Source organism: Gallinula chloropus, assembly GCF_964237585.1.
Source record: "Gallinula chloropus genome assembly, chromosome: 3".
NCBI classification, from domain to species: domain Eukaryota; kingdom Metazoa; phylum Chordata; class Aves; order Gruiformes; family Rallidae; genus Gallinula; species Gallinula chloropus.
The window spans coordinates 2,577,085-2,594,979 of NC_140087.1; the positions used below are offsets into that span (position 1 = coordinate 2,577,085).

Consider the following 17,895-nt stretch of genomic DNA (forward strand, 5'->3'; position numbering starts at 1 on the left):
AACTGCCTATTTTTATATGCGTTGACCAAGTGAGTTTTTGTGAAGGCAGGAGCAGCTGTGGCTGCAATTGAGGAAAGCAGCAGCACACATTCTGAAGTTTAAACAGATGCATAAAGCCCTTTACTTCAGGGGGGATCTAAGAATACACTCAGGTGATTTGATGACCGAGTCGTGTCTGGTAACGATGCGCTCCCACATTTTGAAGCAGATTAGTTGACTTCCTAAACCAAACTTAAAATAAACAAATAAGCTAAGCTGGCTTTAGCTAACTGCCATTCTCCAGTTTATTGGGACAAATTATAATTCCCTTGTTAAGTAACAATTGCTTCAGCTCAAGATAATTAACTGCACAGTTTCATCCTGTGATGGAGCACATTTCCCCTCCAGCTCACACTGAAACACCCACCTGCAGCAGGTTCACCCAACTGGATCCTTCAGCACATAATAAGAATCATTTACGCTTTCTGTCAGCCACGAGTGCTTTAACCTAAGGATTTGCTTAACTCTCCTGAAGCATCGATTGCCTTTAGCCCAGTGAGGGAATGGAGGGGAAAAAAAGGAAAGGGAAAAAGAAGTCAAAGCTGGAGGGAGCCAGGAGCTATTGAACAGTAAAGCTGTCCTCCTGTTTCCCAGCAGCTTTGGGCTGTGGCATTACAGCACAATGTGCCTTTTTAGGAGTTGAAGCAGAGCACAGGAATTAGAAAGTAGCTACTGTAATAAACTAACAACTTGAAAACCTGAATAGCTGTTGATTTATTTAGCGTAGCTCGCACGCTTTTTGTTACACAGTGATGCTTCAAAGAAGGGCTCTGTAGAGTGGAGATACGAGATGTAATGGTCTTTTTGTTCCATTTCTGAGGTGGCATTAGAATAAGATGATCTTAACTTAAAAAAAACCCTTTTAAACTGGTCTGAATTAGAAATGCCAGTTTTGTGTAAGTTTTGATAGTGTTGGGAACCAGTTATAAAGCTCAGGCAGTTTCACTTCTGGAAGGTTGTTTGACCAGAGTATCATTTAAGCCAACTTTTCTTAAATAAATAGGAATGTGTGGGCTAAATGTAGAAAATAAAGCATTTTAGGGGAGACATCCATCTGTCCCTGTATGGGGGACATGTTTGAATTTACACTGAATAACTGACATACATACAGAACCCTCATGTACACCACAAGGTTTTGATGTAAACCCAAGAGGTTTAGAGACCACCACTGGGATTTTTGTAGAGAATGGGGTAACTGAGTAGTTATCTTCCAACCAGTCCTTCGGTAAATGGGCAAAACAAAGGGGGATGGGGGAACAAAATAAGGAGATGAGTCTGACTGGCAAAAGAAGCTTTGTTATTCTCAGGACTTTGTGGCCCTTTGTCGTGAACCAACACTTTTAAGTTCAGAAACAGTCTTCTAACATGTTCTTAAATATGTAGAAACGTGAAGTGCTTCCTGCCCTAGAGAGTGCTGTAGGTCTGTTCTGGTGGATGTTCCCAGGACTTGACAAGTAAATGGACAGATAATTTACACAAATACTCTTTTTATCTACTATTGGAGCCTGGCACAGAAGATTAAAAGTTATCAGACAACAGAAGAAGAGCAGGCAGTCCTTTTATCCAGAGAAATGGAAGATAAACACTGTCTAAACAGTTAACAGGATATTTGATGATATTTTATGCAGAAAAAGCTCATGAAGCTAAGCTGTGCTTTAAACATACATTTTCAAGAATGCAGTATTTTCAGGGATGATTGTGTCTCTCCCACGTGGTGTCAGATTTATCCAAATAAGCAGGTTGGTTATCTATTATATTGTAGTCACAGCTTCAGATGAAAACAGGGAGAAAAGACTGAGATTTCACAACAGTCTGATATATGTCACTGGTTCCTGCCGAACCACGACGTACTTCATGCTGCTCCACATACTCCCTACTACTTGAGATACATGCTTTAAGTGTAGTAGGCTTTAAGTGATAATTAAAATGAATTGTCTGCTTCCATCTGACTTCTGGAGACAGTGAAAAACATCGCTTCCACTTCTTGCTTAAAAGGAAAGAGTTGAGACTTAGGTCTAAAGCGTGTGCTCTAAGAGCACTGACAGTTTTGAGGGTCTAGTTGTACAGATTAGATTGCTAACAGGTTAAATGTGATGGATCCAGAGTGTAAGAGTGTTCACATCAGAATCTAAGATGTTCCCAAGTTCTGTGAAGGGTAGGGTGGTGAGGTGATCTTTCTTTGTTTTCTGAAGAACCAAAGTTCAGTGTCAGGAGCAAAGTGTGGTATCATGTTGTATCTTGTGTACTGAATGGGAGGAACAACTTCTAACATAAAAGGTAATATGAGTCCACGTTGAATAATTATGTGTCTTTTGTTATTTCATAGGGTTTTTTTACTAACAAAGTAATTTAGAAGGTTAAACGATTTCTTCCTAACAAGGCAAGCAAGGGGAATGAATTATCCATTTATAAAATCAAAACACAGATTTAAATGGAGATGGTTGATAAAACTGCACGCACAGATGCTTCTTATTTATCATTTCAGTTAAAATGTAATTATATTCTCTAATTTGTTTATATTAGTGTAATTACTCTACAGGAAAAAAAAAAAACCAACCCTATTACCAGGATACAGAAGCTAGCACTTCCAGTAGAGCGTTTGTGTGTGTGCAGGAAACACATGATCGTGACTCAAAGCACTTTTACCAATTTCACGCTGGAAAAGGTGTACGCAGGAAAATGAGCCAAACTTTTCAGTCACTTGGGCTTATGGGTAATTACTGTGGTAGACAGCAACCCTTCCTCAAATGTTAAGGTGGTTTGGGTTTTTTTTTTTGGCTGGGCAGCAAACTTGCAAAGAAGCGTAAGGATGCCATGGGGACCACCCGCCAGGAGATGACACACATGGTGAACGCGATGGATAGGAGTTACGCTGACCAGAGCACCCTGCATGCAGAGGATCCCCTTTCAATCACATTCATGGACTCTCATAACTTCAGCCCCAGATGTAAGTACAACAGTGATACTCTGGAGTACAGGTGAATGTAGAAAATTATTCTGCTTTTTTTAAGAATTGTTGTAAGCTCCAGGTTTTCTAGGAACGTTGGGAAACCCAATGGCTGAGTTGGGATATTTGTGTATTATCTCTATTGGTATGTGGCCAGTTATTTAAATATTTACATGTACTTTCAGTATGCGTTGGTACTTGTTCTAGGGAAAATATTACACTTCTAGAGTATCTCAATTAAAATCTGAAATTGAGTTTTCCCTCATGAGGATATTTAATACCAACACATTAAATATTACTGCGTAACACCATGTCTGTAATGAATAATAATGTGAGGTCCAAATTAATTTCTTGCTTTTGGCAGTAAGGATGTTATAACAGAAGGAAACATTGACAATTTTCACTGCTGTTTGTGAAGTTTAGGAACAAGCTTGTTAATATATCTGCAAATTTGCTCTGTATTTGTATTGCTTTTTTTGTAGATTTGCCAACTGTCTGATTTTGACAAAGTTTGGCAGTTTTGGGTTTCTGACAGCTAAGTGTCTGGGTGATAGCTACCACTGTCCAGCTCACTTATCCCCCAACATCTGCACTGTGCCTTGAACAAAAGGAAGATACCCAACTGGCAGACTCTGAATATCTCAAAACTAGTGTGTAAGCTGCTGAAGGGACACAACTCTTTGGGCAGGAACCTGACTTTCTCAAAGCGACATGGCTTGGCTTGAAACAGATCTGAGCAGCATGAGCTGCTTCTGAATTGCTGTCTTTTGGGAATGGCACTTCATCTCCCTTCTCCTGCCTCCCTTGGTCCTGCTTACCATGCTTCAGCAACGTACATCCCTGAAGGCTCTTAAGTTCTTTCCTGGCTGTTATAAGGGAAATGAATTTTGGAGGAGGGATTATTGCTCAGCTTATTGAAGCTTGCCTAACTGCAGAGTGCTAACTTTTTAAGTGTCTCATAACCAGTTATAAATGGGAGTTTGTTTGTGCACAGTTTTGGCTGGAACTGATTGAAAATTCTCCAGAGTTTCATGTCTTGTCGGCATTAATTTGTGGAGACAGCTTTGCAAAGACAGTTTAATTTGAACTAAGGTATGGTTGATCCCAGGCAAAGTGTCCATCAGGAACCTACATGGCTACTAGTAACCCAGATTTGACAGGCACATGGACAGCCTTCTGGATGGACTAATATGTAACCAAGAGCCCATAAGCCCTAGCCATGAAAACTGTCCTGGTTGATTGGCAAGGAAGTTTGTCATCACAGTTTTCTACCATGATAGGTCTGCATATTTGGGTGGTAGAAGATTCATTTCTCCTGGCCATTGTCTGTTCTGGGGCAAAGAAACTTCCAAGCTTCTGGGGTTTCCTGTTATGTGGCAAACTTTAGGGCAAATTGCTTGAGAACTGGAGCTCAGTTTTGTCACAGAGATGTGATTAAAGTATTTTTCCAGATTGAAACAAAACCAAATTCTGGTCTCTGCCATTTCTATCTGAAGCAGTACATTTGTCTCTGCATGGTTCTAGTCGTGACAACGAATTCTGTGAATACTATTCAGATGTCTGCATCTGTGTATCTGTGACTTTCCTACACTTATTAAGAGCAGTATCTTTGGCATTGCACATAAAAAAAGCTATTAATTCCTGAATATGCTTTTTTTTTTTTTCAATTACCTGAGAGACTTTAAAGTAATACCATTTTATTTTGAGATGAGCTATTCAAGTATTACATGGGCTTAATAGGAAAGGATTTGGATCTGTGAAAGTGAGCCTTTATTGTGAGGTGAAGGAACAATAGTGAAGGAGGAGCCTTTTCAAAACCTAAATTGCATGTAATGTCTTCTTTATTTCATTTCAGTAAGAATCTCTTTGCCTTTCTCATTACATTTCTGAAGTCCAAAATCACTACCTTTCATTGCTCTTTTATTCGGGATGCTTTCTGGAACTGTGTAGTTGTTCTATTTTTCTGTTGTAACAAAATTAATGGGGTTTAGTTATCACTTGGCTATACTCTGAAGTGTATTGTTTTTATCTTAAAAATACACAAATTGAGGGTAATGTATTTCTTCATGAGCTTTGTTTTCCTACAGTGCCCAATGATCCACTTGTGCCGACAGCTGTGTTAGGTGAGGACCCTAGTCCTTCATTATCCATTCCTGCATGAGTTTTGTCTTCTTGCATGATTGAACGTTGAAACAGCTTGTTTTATGTAAAAGCCAGCTATGCTGTTGTCAGAAAATAACTCTAGACTCCCTTTATCAATTCAGAATTAAACTGACACTGCTTTTAGAATAAAATTTATTTTATGTTCTCTTTAAGAAGTTATTCCTAGTCAGTGCTAAATGAAGAGTAAATGAGGAGACAGGTAAATGGAAAATACTAAAACTTTTTCCCCCAGGCCATTCAAACTGAGCTCCAGTGAAATGACATGTGAAACCAGAACTCTCTTTAAGAGATATGTAAAGATAAAATTCAGATCCGTGTTAGCAGGATTTGACACTCAAAGCTTGGTTTTCTAAGTAAATATCAGGAATTAATCAAAACAGAAAAGGGGAAAATCTTCTGAAATTTCCAAAACAAAACAACTTGTTAGGTTCTGTATAGACATTCCTGTACACCTATATTAATTACATTTTTCAGTTGACCTTAAGGAGTAATGTTTTCAGCTTACTTTAAAAAGAACAGGTGTTGTGAGTGGACGGGCTGCTTGCTTCTATGTTATTTCTAACACTGAATGCATGTTTTAGAGCGTTTGGGGTTTTTTAAATATGAAGATAAAAGAGTGATTTTTACCTGCATTCTTGGTTTGATAAACACAGTGTGCAGTATTGAGTTTCAGACAGTTACTGGGGACATTTTAGGATAAAAAAACAAATATCAGGGAGTGGACACAAATATAAACTGAGGTTTAAAATTAGATTCCTAGAAGTAAAGCTTAAAGGAGCCTGGAGGCAATTTAATCCCTATCCCTTCTCTGGTTTTAGATGGGATATTACGTGCATAACGTAGACTCTTTCTGGCAATTGATTGTCTATTGTCTTTTAAAGATTTGTCATGAAGTGGCATGCTCCACTGCCTCATTTCTCCCAAATAAAAATAAAATTCAGATCCATATTAGTATTACTTGGGACCCAAAGCTCAACCTTCTGAGTATTAGTTGCTACCAACTGGGCATTACTACTATTATTACTGTTCACTCATGGTTTTTTCCTGGCTAGACTAATCTAGACTACATCCTCATTGCTGGTCAATTGAACTATTTCTTTTTGAGAGATGTGTAGAAAAGGTGGAGAACTGACACACTCCTGTCCTTTGAAAACTGTCTTCTACCCATAGAAAGTTTCACGTGTCCTCAGTTCTCTCTCTTCTAGTTGAGTTAAACCCAGTTGTTTTACTCATCATCATGTAGGTGATGTTTTTTAAACTTTTTATCATTCTTTTCCTCTGAAGAGTTTCCAACTCATAGGTGAATTTTTTTTAATTATGGTGCCCCCAAATCAGGTAGAGTTCTTAGAAGGAATCTCAATGCAGAGCTGGGTGCAGTAGGTAACCCTGTGCCCTACTTGTAGTGTTCCTGCTCCCTGAACTGTATTTTGTCCTTTTTTCTGCACTGGTGTTGCTGACTTGTATTGAGTAATCTGCTAAAATCCCAGTTGTCATTACCCAATCTGTGACTCCCATTTTGTAGTTATGTATTTGACTTCCCTTTCCTACACACAGTATGTTGCAGTCACTGTTCAGTTCACCTTGTTGATTTTGGTGTTGTCGCCCAGATAACCAAGATAGCTTTGAAATCTGATCCTGTACTTGTGAAGTGCTTGTGGTGTGTTACTGCTCAGTGCCCTCTGCCCATGCTGTCAGGGTATTTTCTATCTCATTATGCAAGTTGTGGGTAAAAATATTGGTAGAAGGTATACCCAGGGGGAGCGTTTGCAGATCTTCATATCAAGTGTCCTCTGAGACCAGTAGCACATCACTATTTGTGAGCAGTCTTTGGTCTTTGTCAGGCTGGGCGTTCTCACCATGTAGGAGATTTGTCAAGTCATATTCTGCCCACTTCATTTTGATCATGTAGCAAGTGCCATTCTCTTAACTGCAGGAGTGTCTTAGGGAGTGTGTAACTGTCAGAGCAGTTGCATGCTGGAGCCTTCCACTTCGGGCCCAAGAAAACCTAACCAGATGGTTCAGGAAACTTATGAAGGGTGGTGAGATAGCACTGCTGCCTGACAGAGAGAAGGGTTAGACACAGTAATTCTGAATATTTATCAAAATCAGATTGATGGGTGTACAGAAGATAAGACTTTTCCTGAAATTCTTCTAAGAGCTTCTTGTGTCTTCATTTCAGGCACTTACAAGCTACACAGACAACTGTTGATACTTGTCAAGCTATTCCTAATGACTCATTTAGGCTATAAGCATATTCCAAAGGTCGATGTGTTGCCACTACATTGTGGCAGACACAGATTCAGTCAACTGTGAACAGCAAGGACCAGGAACTAATTGAAGGAGGGTTTAATAGTTCCTGTCTGTATTTCAGTCTACTGGTAATGGTGTTTTGGGCATAACAGTCTCCTGGTACATGCAAAACAATTCTAGTTGGAGGAGGTAGTATTTTTCATTGCCTGGAATGAAATAGCAGAGAAAAGTAGACAAGCTCTTGGTGCATACTGTGTAGAAGGGGTTGGGTACCCGTAAACTTGTTCCTTTGGAACTAGATGTTCCTTTGGCCTACTACATCTCCATGTAGCCTTTACCTAGCCCAGCATCACAAAGCAGTTTTCCTCTGTTTTATTGAGATGAGCAAAATTCTATGGGCTCTAAATTATGGAACATGTTGTTTTGTATGAAGCTCTTATTACTTTGTGTCTGCAGCAGGTTTCTTTTTCCTCCTGTCTGGGTTATTAATGCTGCCTTCCATTCTGTGCTACATTAGCAGGAAGTTAGTATGACAGTTTTGCTTTTATCAAGTCCCTATCATTGCACTGATGGCATAATAATGTGGCCCTTATATTTTTAAAACAGCTTTCATTGTTACTTATTGTGAAGCTTTAACAACTTTTAATGTCATTTTCTTTTAGTCATTTTCTAACGTAGTCCTGAAATAAATTTCTTATGTTCTGTTCACTCATTGTTTTTTGCTGCTTCAATGGGTTAAAGTGCCTATTACTGGTAAGTATATACTGCAAGGGATGGGGAAAACTGCAAATCCTGAGGTGGTTTGAAAAGTGTATGATTTAATGTGGGTATCACTACAATAAAAAGTGACTGCAGCGTGTCACTCACATTATTAGGCAGTTTAGTGAGGCGTAAATGTACTGAAATTAGCAACTTGTGTGACACTTCAAAGAATTGGGTTTCATACTAGGAGATCTCATTTCAGGAGGTGTTAACAGGATTTGCATTCTGGTGGAATTGTAGAGAACCCAACCCTTGGGGTGTTAAGTTTTTTTTTCCTAGAGTGTTTTTACTTCTTATCATGAATCCTTTTCGAGGAAAATGGCAAACTGATTTCAAAGAGGGGCCAGCTACCCACTTCTCATTTCAGTTGCCTCTTCCCAAAAAAAGTTTTCAATTAGAATGTTTCTCCCTCTGTAAATTCATTTGAACTGCCAGTTGATAAGAAACCAAACAACAACCTGTTCCACGGCAGGAAAATGCAATCACTCCCTGCAGCTTTCACGTGTGGTTTTGATAAGAGGGTTGGTGCAGCACAGGGCACTAGAGGAAACTTCTGGGTCTATATGGAGCAAAAACTGCAGCTGAAGTGAGCACACTCAAGAGTTTCATTTCACTACTAAAAAGACCCGAGTTAAAATGACCGCCCTGAAGTGCTGATTCATCTTCCCAAATGGAGATGGTGTTCTGAAGGGGTAGTGTAATTGCTTCTCTTTTTTACTGGGATCTCAATTTACTGTTTGTTGGCCTTAGACAAATGATGTGCCGATACCACTGCAGAGTTACTCTAATTTATTGTTTAAGGTGTAGTATCGCTGTTGATACATATTAGCCATTAAAAAAGTTACTTTGGGTGATAGAGGCTGGTGTTCTCAAGTACATTAATGTCATAAAGTTTTGTAGCTTCAAATAAAATGCCCTTCAGACATCTTTATTGCGGGATGAAGGATTGCAAACTTTTCTGTGTGTTTGCAGTTAAATTCCTTTATGCACTTCACAGTATTTATGTGCTGGAGAGTAAGTGCTTTGCGTTCTGAGAAATTAGACATGGTTTTGAAGAAAGAGGTTGAAAATAGATGTTGATATGTACATAGCAGCAGGTGTTACTGCCCCGCAGGTACTTAATGCATTGATTTCTTGTGAATACAGATGAAAATCACAGCGCGACAGCAGAGTCCAGCCGGCTCCTGGATGTTCCTCGTTACCTGTGTGAAGGCACAGAATCCCCATACCAGACTGGGCAGTTGCACCCTGCCATCAGGGTGGCTGATCTGCTGCAGCACATCAACCTCATGAAGACCTCTGACAGCTACGGATTTAAGGAGGAGTACGAGGTGAGATCTTCAGTGGTGGGTTTTTGCTAAGAGAAATCCCTTTTGTTTGCACTGCATTGCAAAAGGGTGCAACTGAATGTCATGGGTGTAAGTGAAAACCTGATAAAAAACAAGCAGGCATAAGCTTTCTGTATGTGTAACTGAAAAGTGAAATAGTGAGTGGAGTCCAATGGTTTGAGCCATTGTAAGTGCCCGGATAAAACACTGTCGTTTACTTTAGGGCATCAGAAGGCATGCCCTGCTGAATCATTTTGATTTATTGTAAGAAGCTGATACCTCTTTGTTGCTGCTTCTTAGTTGAGCTGCTGTAATCAGTTATGTGAGTTTTCTGAGCCACCTACAGTGCAGATCTCCTGGACTGGGTTAAAGTAAAGATTTAACCTGGCTGGTTTTTCAAGAAGCACTGACTGGAAGCACTCTCATGATTTATTATAGCATCTCAGTAGGGCAATACTGGGACTAAACTCCAGCTGAGAAGCAGTAAAGATGTGCCAAGAGAAGGAACTTCTTGAAGTTCTAATTAGACCTGCCTGAGCATGTCTAGTTACAACTTTAATAATAAATTGGAAGCAAAAAATTCCGAGCACTGGAGGTAGACGATGAGTACAGCTTCATATCACTGCTGATCTCTGAATCTGTTGCTATTCTTTGGAATTAGAATATCAGGCAAGACACACAGTAAAGATGGGAATGGTACCACCAAGGTTGCACGTAATACAGCTAGCTTTAAAATGAGTTTTCTCTAAGTAACCTCTTCTGACTCAGTTTTCAACCTTCTCTCCTTTCTGCAGCTGTCTCTCCTGTAACATAAGAACTGGAATAAATAAATGTCTGGTTTTTAAAAGAATACCATTCTCTTTTCCTCTCTTTTACTTAAATACGCTCCGTTATGCTCTGCCTAACTTCAGGGCTAAGCCCAAATGTCAACCACTGCTGGGGGCGGGAGGGTGGTTCCTGATGCCACATCAGGTGCTTTCCTACTTGCTACTTCTTCTGTTACCTTACATGACATCTTAGCCCCAGCTTGGGCTTCTGAGTGTGCATTAAAGTTTTGTTTCCATGACTACTCTGTACTTTCTGCAGCTAACTTACCCAGGTCAGGATAAGAGAACATCTGGAAGGAAAGAATAGCATAGACCTGCAACAGCTGTAAAATATCTACGGGTAATGAAGAAAAACACGAGGAGGAGTAAAAGCTGCTTCTATCACTACTGAGAGTTCAGACACTTAAGAGTTCAAAAATGTAGAATAATTTTGCTAGTGGCTAGAGGGAGGGATACAAGATAAAACAACATGAACAATAAACATTGGCCAAGGAGTCTTCCTGATGTCTCTGTAGGAAGAAAAGCTATTTTACCAAGCGATGCAAGGAAAGCAATGTAATGCTGCAGTAAACAGGCTCTGTATTGTGATGTCTTGTAAGAGGGGTGATGGGTGTCCCCACATTATCTCAGTTATTCTTGTTCCTCCATGGCAAGGTTGTCTGAGCAAATTTAGCCTTCTAGTGATTCCAGGATTTGAAATCCCTTTGGAGTCTGTCAGTGACTTGCCCGTTGACCCGTAGCAGTCAGAGGGAGAGAGCATCCCTTCTTCTCTAGAGAGGTTTCTATACCATGGTGCCGTCTGGGTGACCAGAGCAGAGGAGTAAAGCTGAGGAGTAAAGCTGAGCTTACCTTATAGTAGGGGAGTTCTTGTAAACTGTTACTTTTGGAGATAAATTAATGGTCAGAATGTTTTCTTTCGGAACATTTTTATTTATAGAGTTTCTTTGAGGGGCAGTCAGCTTCTTGGGATGTGGCTAAGAAGGATCAAAACAGAACAAAGAACCGCTATGGAAACATTATAGCATGTGAGTATTGGTGTGCTTGGTTTGAGCGTGTGTTACTCGTGCCATGTTCTCCCTCTCTTTACAAGTCTCCGGTGGCATATCTACTTAATACCCCAAGCAGACAAGGAGGACAGTGCCTTTTCCAGCTTTTTGGGTATTTTGGTGGTGGGTTTTTTCGGGTTTTTGTTTTTTTTTTTTTGTCCTTCACAGTTCAACTCTCTTCCTCTCACAACTCAGGCTGAATCTGGCGGTTGCACCTCTGTTGTGCAGGCTGTGGTAAGCGCGCAGCAGCGACAAGCTAGCGCTCGCTCGGATCCAGCCCCGCTAGGTCGCAATTCGGTACTGTTTCACACATGCAATTGACCACGCAGGAATGAAGCTGCCTGAGAAGCCCCTGAACACGGGTAGAGTTACCTCTTCATCGAATCCCGAGTGCTAACCCCCGATGTTGTGACTTCCTCGTTGTCCTTAACGTCTCAGTACGAACTTAAGCAGGCTGGGAAGGAAGGAAATGGTAATCGGGATTTTTTTGGGGGTTTTCTAGATTGCCATCAGTGGAGCTGATGGTGAAATGAACTGAGCAAGTAACCTGGATTCTTTGTGTCTTTCTAAACACGTGCAACAGTGTGATGATACCTTTCAGCTGCCCTTAATGAAGTTCAGTGGGTGTTTTTTGGAAGTAATGGGAGCCCTCAGCCAAAATGGTTCTTTGTGATTCTGTGTAAACACTTACAAGTTAAGGGTTGTCAATTGTGAGGTGTGAATGCCTAAATATGATTTAGGTTTTCTAGATGACTTACCATAATATCTAACTTAAAAATCACGCTTCAAAAAGGCACTGTAACCACTTGGTTTTTACAGATGACCACTCCAGGGTGATTTTGCAACCCGTTGAAGATGATCCATCTTCAGATTACATTAATGCCAACTACATAGATGTGAGTGGATTGCACAGCTTTCTCCCTCTCGATTTGCCAGCTTCTCTATGCGAAACTATTGCATGTTATGCCTACAAATTTATTGAAAGCTTTCTTTATTAAGAACAAAATGTACACTTTCCTTGTTCTACGTCCTAGTACTCACTGACATTGTTGTGCTTTCTTTCACATCTGACTTTGGTTTGGGCTGTAGATTTGGCTGTACAGGGATGTAAGTACCACTATATGTGAATAACGGCATCCTATTGTAAATATTTAATATAGATATTGTTATTAATTACTTTCCTCTTCTATCTTTATTACTTGATAACTGTGCATGCCTCATCTAATTTATCTATCTCATCTGTTCCTTTAAAAAATTTCCTTTTGTGTGAATATTTTTTGTACCTGTTTTGGAAAAAAAAATTTGAGCCTTTTAACTCTGAATATTATTAGTTCTTGTTAGATAACTCAGGTGAACCTGTCTATTAAAGAGAATTTGCTGTTCACTTTTTTTTTTTATGATGGTGATTTTGGCCACTAGCTTTTCTTTTCCCCTTCCCATTTCTGTGTGAGAAGCTGGATAGTATGCTGTACTGTAGTCGTCTGAAATTGTACCTGTGAACTAGTCCTACTCTATGTCTGGCAAAAAGGGAGGGATTACAGCCTTTTGTGGGGTTTGTTTGGTTGGTTTTAACTTTTTAGACAAACAATATTTAGCTGACATTTGTCTTAAGGTGCTAATTCAGATATTCCAAAGTATATACACAAACATATATATATATATATAATTATTTTAATGCAGTGTGAATTTCCCTGCTTTTGCAGAAAACCTCTAAAGTTTGAAATTCCATACTTTGAGAAATAAAGATGAAAATTATAAATATAACATAACCTGACACAAACAGGGAATTCAAACAAATTCTCTTGATTTAAAAAAATGTAATTTTGATCTAAGTAACACCTTAGGAATAAACAGGTTGTTTTATTCAAAGTAATTTGAAAATTACTGGAATAGGTAGTACAAGTGTTTTAAAAATACATGGCTTTGGTTACTTTGCTTTATAATTGCATCTTACTAAATTTTACTGTCCATTGTTAGTTGATAAATTATTTAAGACCCTCTTGACTTTCCAGGGTATAAACATATGGCTTCAGGTATATTGCTGTCTTTTGATTCTGATGTTTTAACATGGCAATCCCTGTGAAGTCTTAGGCTCGTGATATTTTGCCTGGGGCCTTAAACAAGAAAACTCTCCCAAATTTGTAATAATTCCATTTCCTTGAGGACATTGTTACTCTTGTTTAGGAGTAGATCGAACCTCATTACAACCAGACAGGAAAGCTGTAAGTTAAAACTGGCACTTTGCAATTTTAAAGTGACACTTTTACCTTCTGGAAAGCGTTAGTGAGTGTAAAACAGTGTAGAATGGGTTTCACTTTCATAATTTGAAGCTGGGGCTTGAGACTAATTTTGTAGTCATTTGATGCAACTTTGGTCTCTTGTAAAGCCAAGAGTAGGTTACTCAGAAGTTTTTTCATAAGCCCCAGAGGAAGGTGCTCTCACTCTAGGCAGAATAACGAAGCAGTTACTGGAAAAGAACATAAACTCCTTGGGTACACTGAAATCCTTCATTTAAGTAGCATCTGGTGAATACCAGGAATCCAAGGACTCCTGCGCTCCCGTAATGCGGTACTTGAATCAGGTGGCCTAATAAACCTGTAACCTAGAAAATAATCAGAGTTATTTCTTTAACATTTTCACATTGCTGAATTCTCTGTTGTCTTCTCTCTAAAGCTGCCTTTCCTCTTTGTAGCTACTATTGCTGGCACTGGTCAAAATACACTGATTTCCTCAAGAGCAGTAGCTCTGTGTTGTGGTTTTTAAACAGACAATTAATACTGTATGGTACAGCTAGAACTGGCTGAGACCCACCTGATGGGAAAGGCTTAGCTGTGTAGGGTTATCTATATGCCTATCTGCAGGTATATGTTTGTGTATATACTTGTGGGCATCATGTCCAGCATGATGGATGCACCCTTTGTGCAGTAGAACAGAATAGTTTGCAGAAGATCCCGCTGCCATAGGACCCTGATTCTGTGCACACACCACAGTGGCTCTGCCCCCTTTTCTTACAGCTCAGGTACATACCTCTTTGTGTCTCCCATAATTCTCTATTTTAAAAAAAAAGCAAAGAGTGTGTATTTTGGGTTGGGGTTTTTTTCCATATTGGATAAATTTGGAACGCAGATTAACTACTGAGATAATCTGCTGGCAAAGACGAACATTACTAAATGTTATTTATTCAGCTGGGGGGATCATTTCAATAGAAGATTGATCTTTAGGCTCAAGGGACCCATCTAGAATACTCCCTCCCAGTACACCACAATGTCTGTTCAAGTCAGATGTTCTTATTTCCATTTTATCTGTTGTCATTCAAACCTTTTCAGTATTAACTGGTTTCTAAGGTTTTGAGCTTCATGCTGCTCTTAAATATTGGCTTGTTCTGAAAACATTGTCTAGAGATAAGAATTCTGTAGCATCGTTATGCTTTTATTTTCCTCTCTCTGTTAGTAGTATGGTACTCAAACCAACTTATATTGCTGTTTTAGGGATATCAGAGACCAAGTCACTACATTGCAACCCAAGGTAAGAATCTGCCAGCGTTAATCAAACAGAACAAGTGTTCACTTATAGTGTCCAGCATAGTTTTGCTAAAATGGAAGTAGATCAAAATAAAGCATGTCTGATACTGTGAGTTGTCATCTTGTGTTATGGTAAATTAACATAGCATGTTCAGGTGGAATGTGAATAAATGAAAAAATTGCACTAATTTATCATGTTAATTAGATATTGAGGAATTCTTTCAGTGATAAATTCAGCTGATAAAGTCAGAAGCTACTACCATGATTTCCAATTATGAAGATGAATAGAGAAAAGAGGCATATGGATGGAGAAGAGAACAGCTTCAGCCTGCCTCAGGGCATTTTTCTTCCCGTATTACAATGTATTATTTTACTGTCTAGGATTTAGTCCAGGATGGAAACAGTGAAGATAGTAATGATAAATTAAACACTGTCTCAGAAAATCTGGGTAAAGTAAGGCCAGAGAAGGACAAAGCCTCTTTGTAGGAAGAAATGAGGGAAATCTTTATCATATAACACCCTGCTAATAAAAAAAAGGGGGAGTTAGAGGGGGAAAAATGAATTTCTATGGAAATTATTTATTTTCTACTTCTGATAAAACTCCTTGCAATGAAGAAAACCAAATAGGTTAATCTAAGATTGCAGAGAAATATCAGAGACCATGAATTAAATTAAAAGTAATTAGATTTAGATGTGTCATTATTTGATCTGTGAGTATAATCAGATATCTGGTTGGAAATATCCTGTATCTTGTGCCCTCAGTTGATTGTAGCTGCACACAGGAAAGACAAGCTGAAGGCTTGTTTTAAAGCAGGATGCTTAAATTTCTGTCTGCATTTTTTTGTTATTTCTGTGTAAGTGCTGTCTGAACAGGTGTGGCTGTGGCAGTTGGCTCTACAGTTGCATTTTATAGTGTGCAAAAGACACAAAAAATATTGCTGCTTTAGTATGCAGCTCTTGATCTAGCATATGAAGGAATATGGTTGAGTCTTTGGTAATACTTACACTGCTGCTGGGCTGTGGTCAGGGAGCTGTTTCTGAGATGTTTGTAACAGGGTGAAAGCCTCTGTCACTCAGCTGAAGGTATCTTGACTCTGCAGCAGAGCAGGAGGCAGAGCTCAAATGAGTGCTCCTGGGCTGCTTCAACAGAAAAGTAGTTAAGTTAGTTTAAATACCCTTCAGTGGGAAGCTTCTGTCTCTGTGCCTACTCGTGCTTGCGCCCCGCGCCAGGAGCTAGATGGTGAGTACACAGGGCCTGTATGGCCGGTCCTCCTGACTGATGCCTCACACCAGTCTGGGCATCTCCTCAGTGAACATCAAGAAGCTGACATGCAAGACATTAACACACGTAAAGCGATCTTAAAAGCTGTAATGCAGTTAAACCAAGAAGATTCAGCTTTGGTTAGAAATAACAATATCACCTGGAAACTGGTATAATGATGTGGTTTCACGAAGCTTTCATCTCTGAGCAAGTTGCATTTGTGTGTGTCAGCTCTGAAAAGCACTGGATTTTATTTTTAGCTTTGCTTTTCAGCTAAGCTTTTAGCTTTCACTGTTAGTTTGTTGCACAGCATTACCTGGAATTTTTCTTACAGGTCCAGTTCATGAGACCGTGTATGACTTTTGGAGAATGATATGGCAGGAGCAATCAGCTTGCGTTGTGATGGTCACAAATTTAGTGGAAGTGGGAAGAGTAAGTTTATATTTATTTTTTACTTTTAATGCTGCAAACCCAAAGAAAAAAATACCAAAAACCAAAACAAACTGCTGACAAGACATATCATCAGAAGAATGTAGAAGAGTCTGGTGAAGGACAGCTCTGAAACCTTAGTAGAGGGGAGGGGGAAGAGTTGGTAGTTCAGACACTGTTCTGAGTTACAATATTGTGTAAAGCCAGTGGTAACTTCTGAATAAATCTGATTCTATGTATGTTGCTTGCGTGAGTAGTGAACAATTGTCTGAATTCAAAATTCATATTTCTGCAAAATAGATTTGTATAACAAGTCACTCAAATGAGCAGAGTAAGTGGACTAGTAAGCAAACACGTTTCTGTATCAGTGGCTAGAATTCAGCAAATTATTTACAGTTTAGCAGTAACACATCCCTCAGGGAATAATACGAAGTATCTGGGTTTATTTGCAACAGTTTGGTTGGGAAATGCCTCCCAGTTTAACATTAAGTGGAAATGTATTCTGTAGCTCAGCACTGAAAAAAAAAATGAAAAAGTGCTCATTTAGAAATGAATTTGACATCTAAGTACAGCGGTGTAGAGCAGTGGAAACTCCTGCTAGCTAGTGCTCAACTTGACAGAACAACCACTCTCCATGACAAGCCACAGGAGCGCTCGGTTGTCATGCAGTAAATGCACTAGCGTGCCCTCAGGCTTTGATTTTCCTTTGGTGTCAAATGCCTTCCCATGTTTGTATTTAGGTCAAGTGTTACAAGTATTGGCCTGACGACACAGAAGTTTATGGTGACTTCAAAGTGACTTGTGTGGAAATGGAGCCCCTCGCCGAGTACGTCGTCAGGACCTTCACGCTGGGAAGGGTGAGCATGTTTTGAAAGGGCTCAGCAAAATACAGTTCTTTGCTAGCAAGGAGCATGGAGGTGACTATGCTCACATGTGTTCCTGTACAATACCAGATCCCTCTGTCTGGTTAGCAGGTCCACAGTAGGCAGGCATAGCTCACCGTGGGAGTAATGAGCTACATCAGCACCATCCAAACACGCGTCTCACTGTGGGATTTTCAATTTCCACAGAAACATTGACTGCTACCCTCCCCTCTCTGACAGTCATCTCTTCTCAGTAGCTGCACTTCTGGGGTTTGAGTCATGCCTGTCATTCATCTCTGTTCACTCTGTTGTGATGTGCTGGTAAATCATTATGCTTGCCTGTAAATGGCATTGTCTTCATTAGCAAAACTCCTGATAATCCATGTGAATTGCATCTAGGGCTATTAAAAGAAAAATCTAATGAGGCAAAATTTGCATGGTTAATAGCAAAAGTAAAAA

The 17,895-nt window shown here is 39.6% G+C and overlaps 1 protein-coding gene across 2 annotated transcripts in view; it reads left to right on the forward strand.

The window, feature by feature from the left end:
* Positions 1-17,895, forward strand: part of PTPRK (protein tyrosine phosphatase receptor type K) — a gene marked incomplete at its 5' end in the record, with an annotated part of 400,356 nt that overhangs the window by 367,952 nt on the left and 14,509 nt on the right. The window contains 9 exons of one of the 2 annotated variants that reach the window (XM_084262490.1): positions 2,826-2,986; positions 5,074-5,109; positions 9,308-9,492; positions 11,254-11,341; positions 12,182-12,258; positions 12,452-12,469; positions 14,851-14,887; positions 16,479-16,576; positions 17,314-17,430. In XM_084262490.1, coding sequence (XP_084118616.1) covers positions 2,826-2,986; positions 5,074-5,109; positions 9,308-9,492; positions 11,254-11,341; positions 12,182-12,258; positions 12,452-12,469; positions 14,851-14,887; positions 16,479-16,576; positions 17,314-17,430 — 817 coding nt within the window. The remainder of the gene's footprint in view (positions 1-2,825; positions 2,987-5,073; positions 5,110-9,307; positions 9,493-11,253; positions 11,342-12,181; positions 12,259-12,451; positions 12,470-14,850; positions 14,888-16,478; positions 16,577-17,313; positions 17,431-17,895) is intronic. The other variant, XM_084262491.1, reaches the window with a different exon arrangement.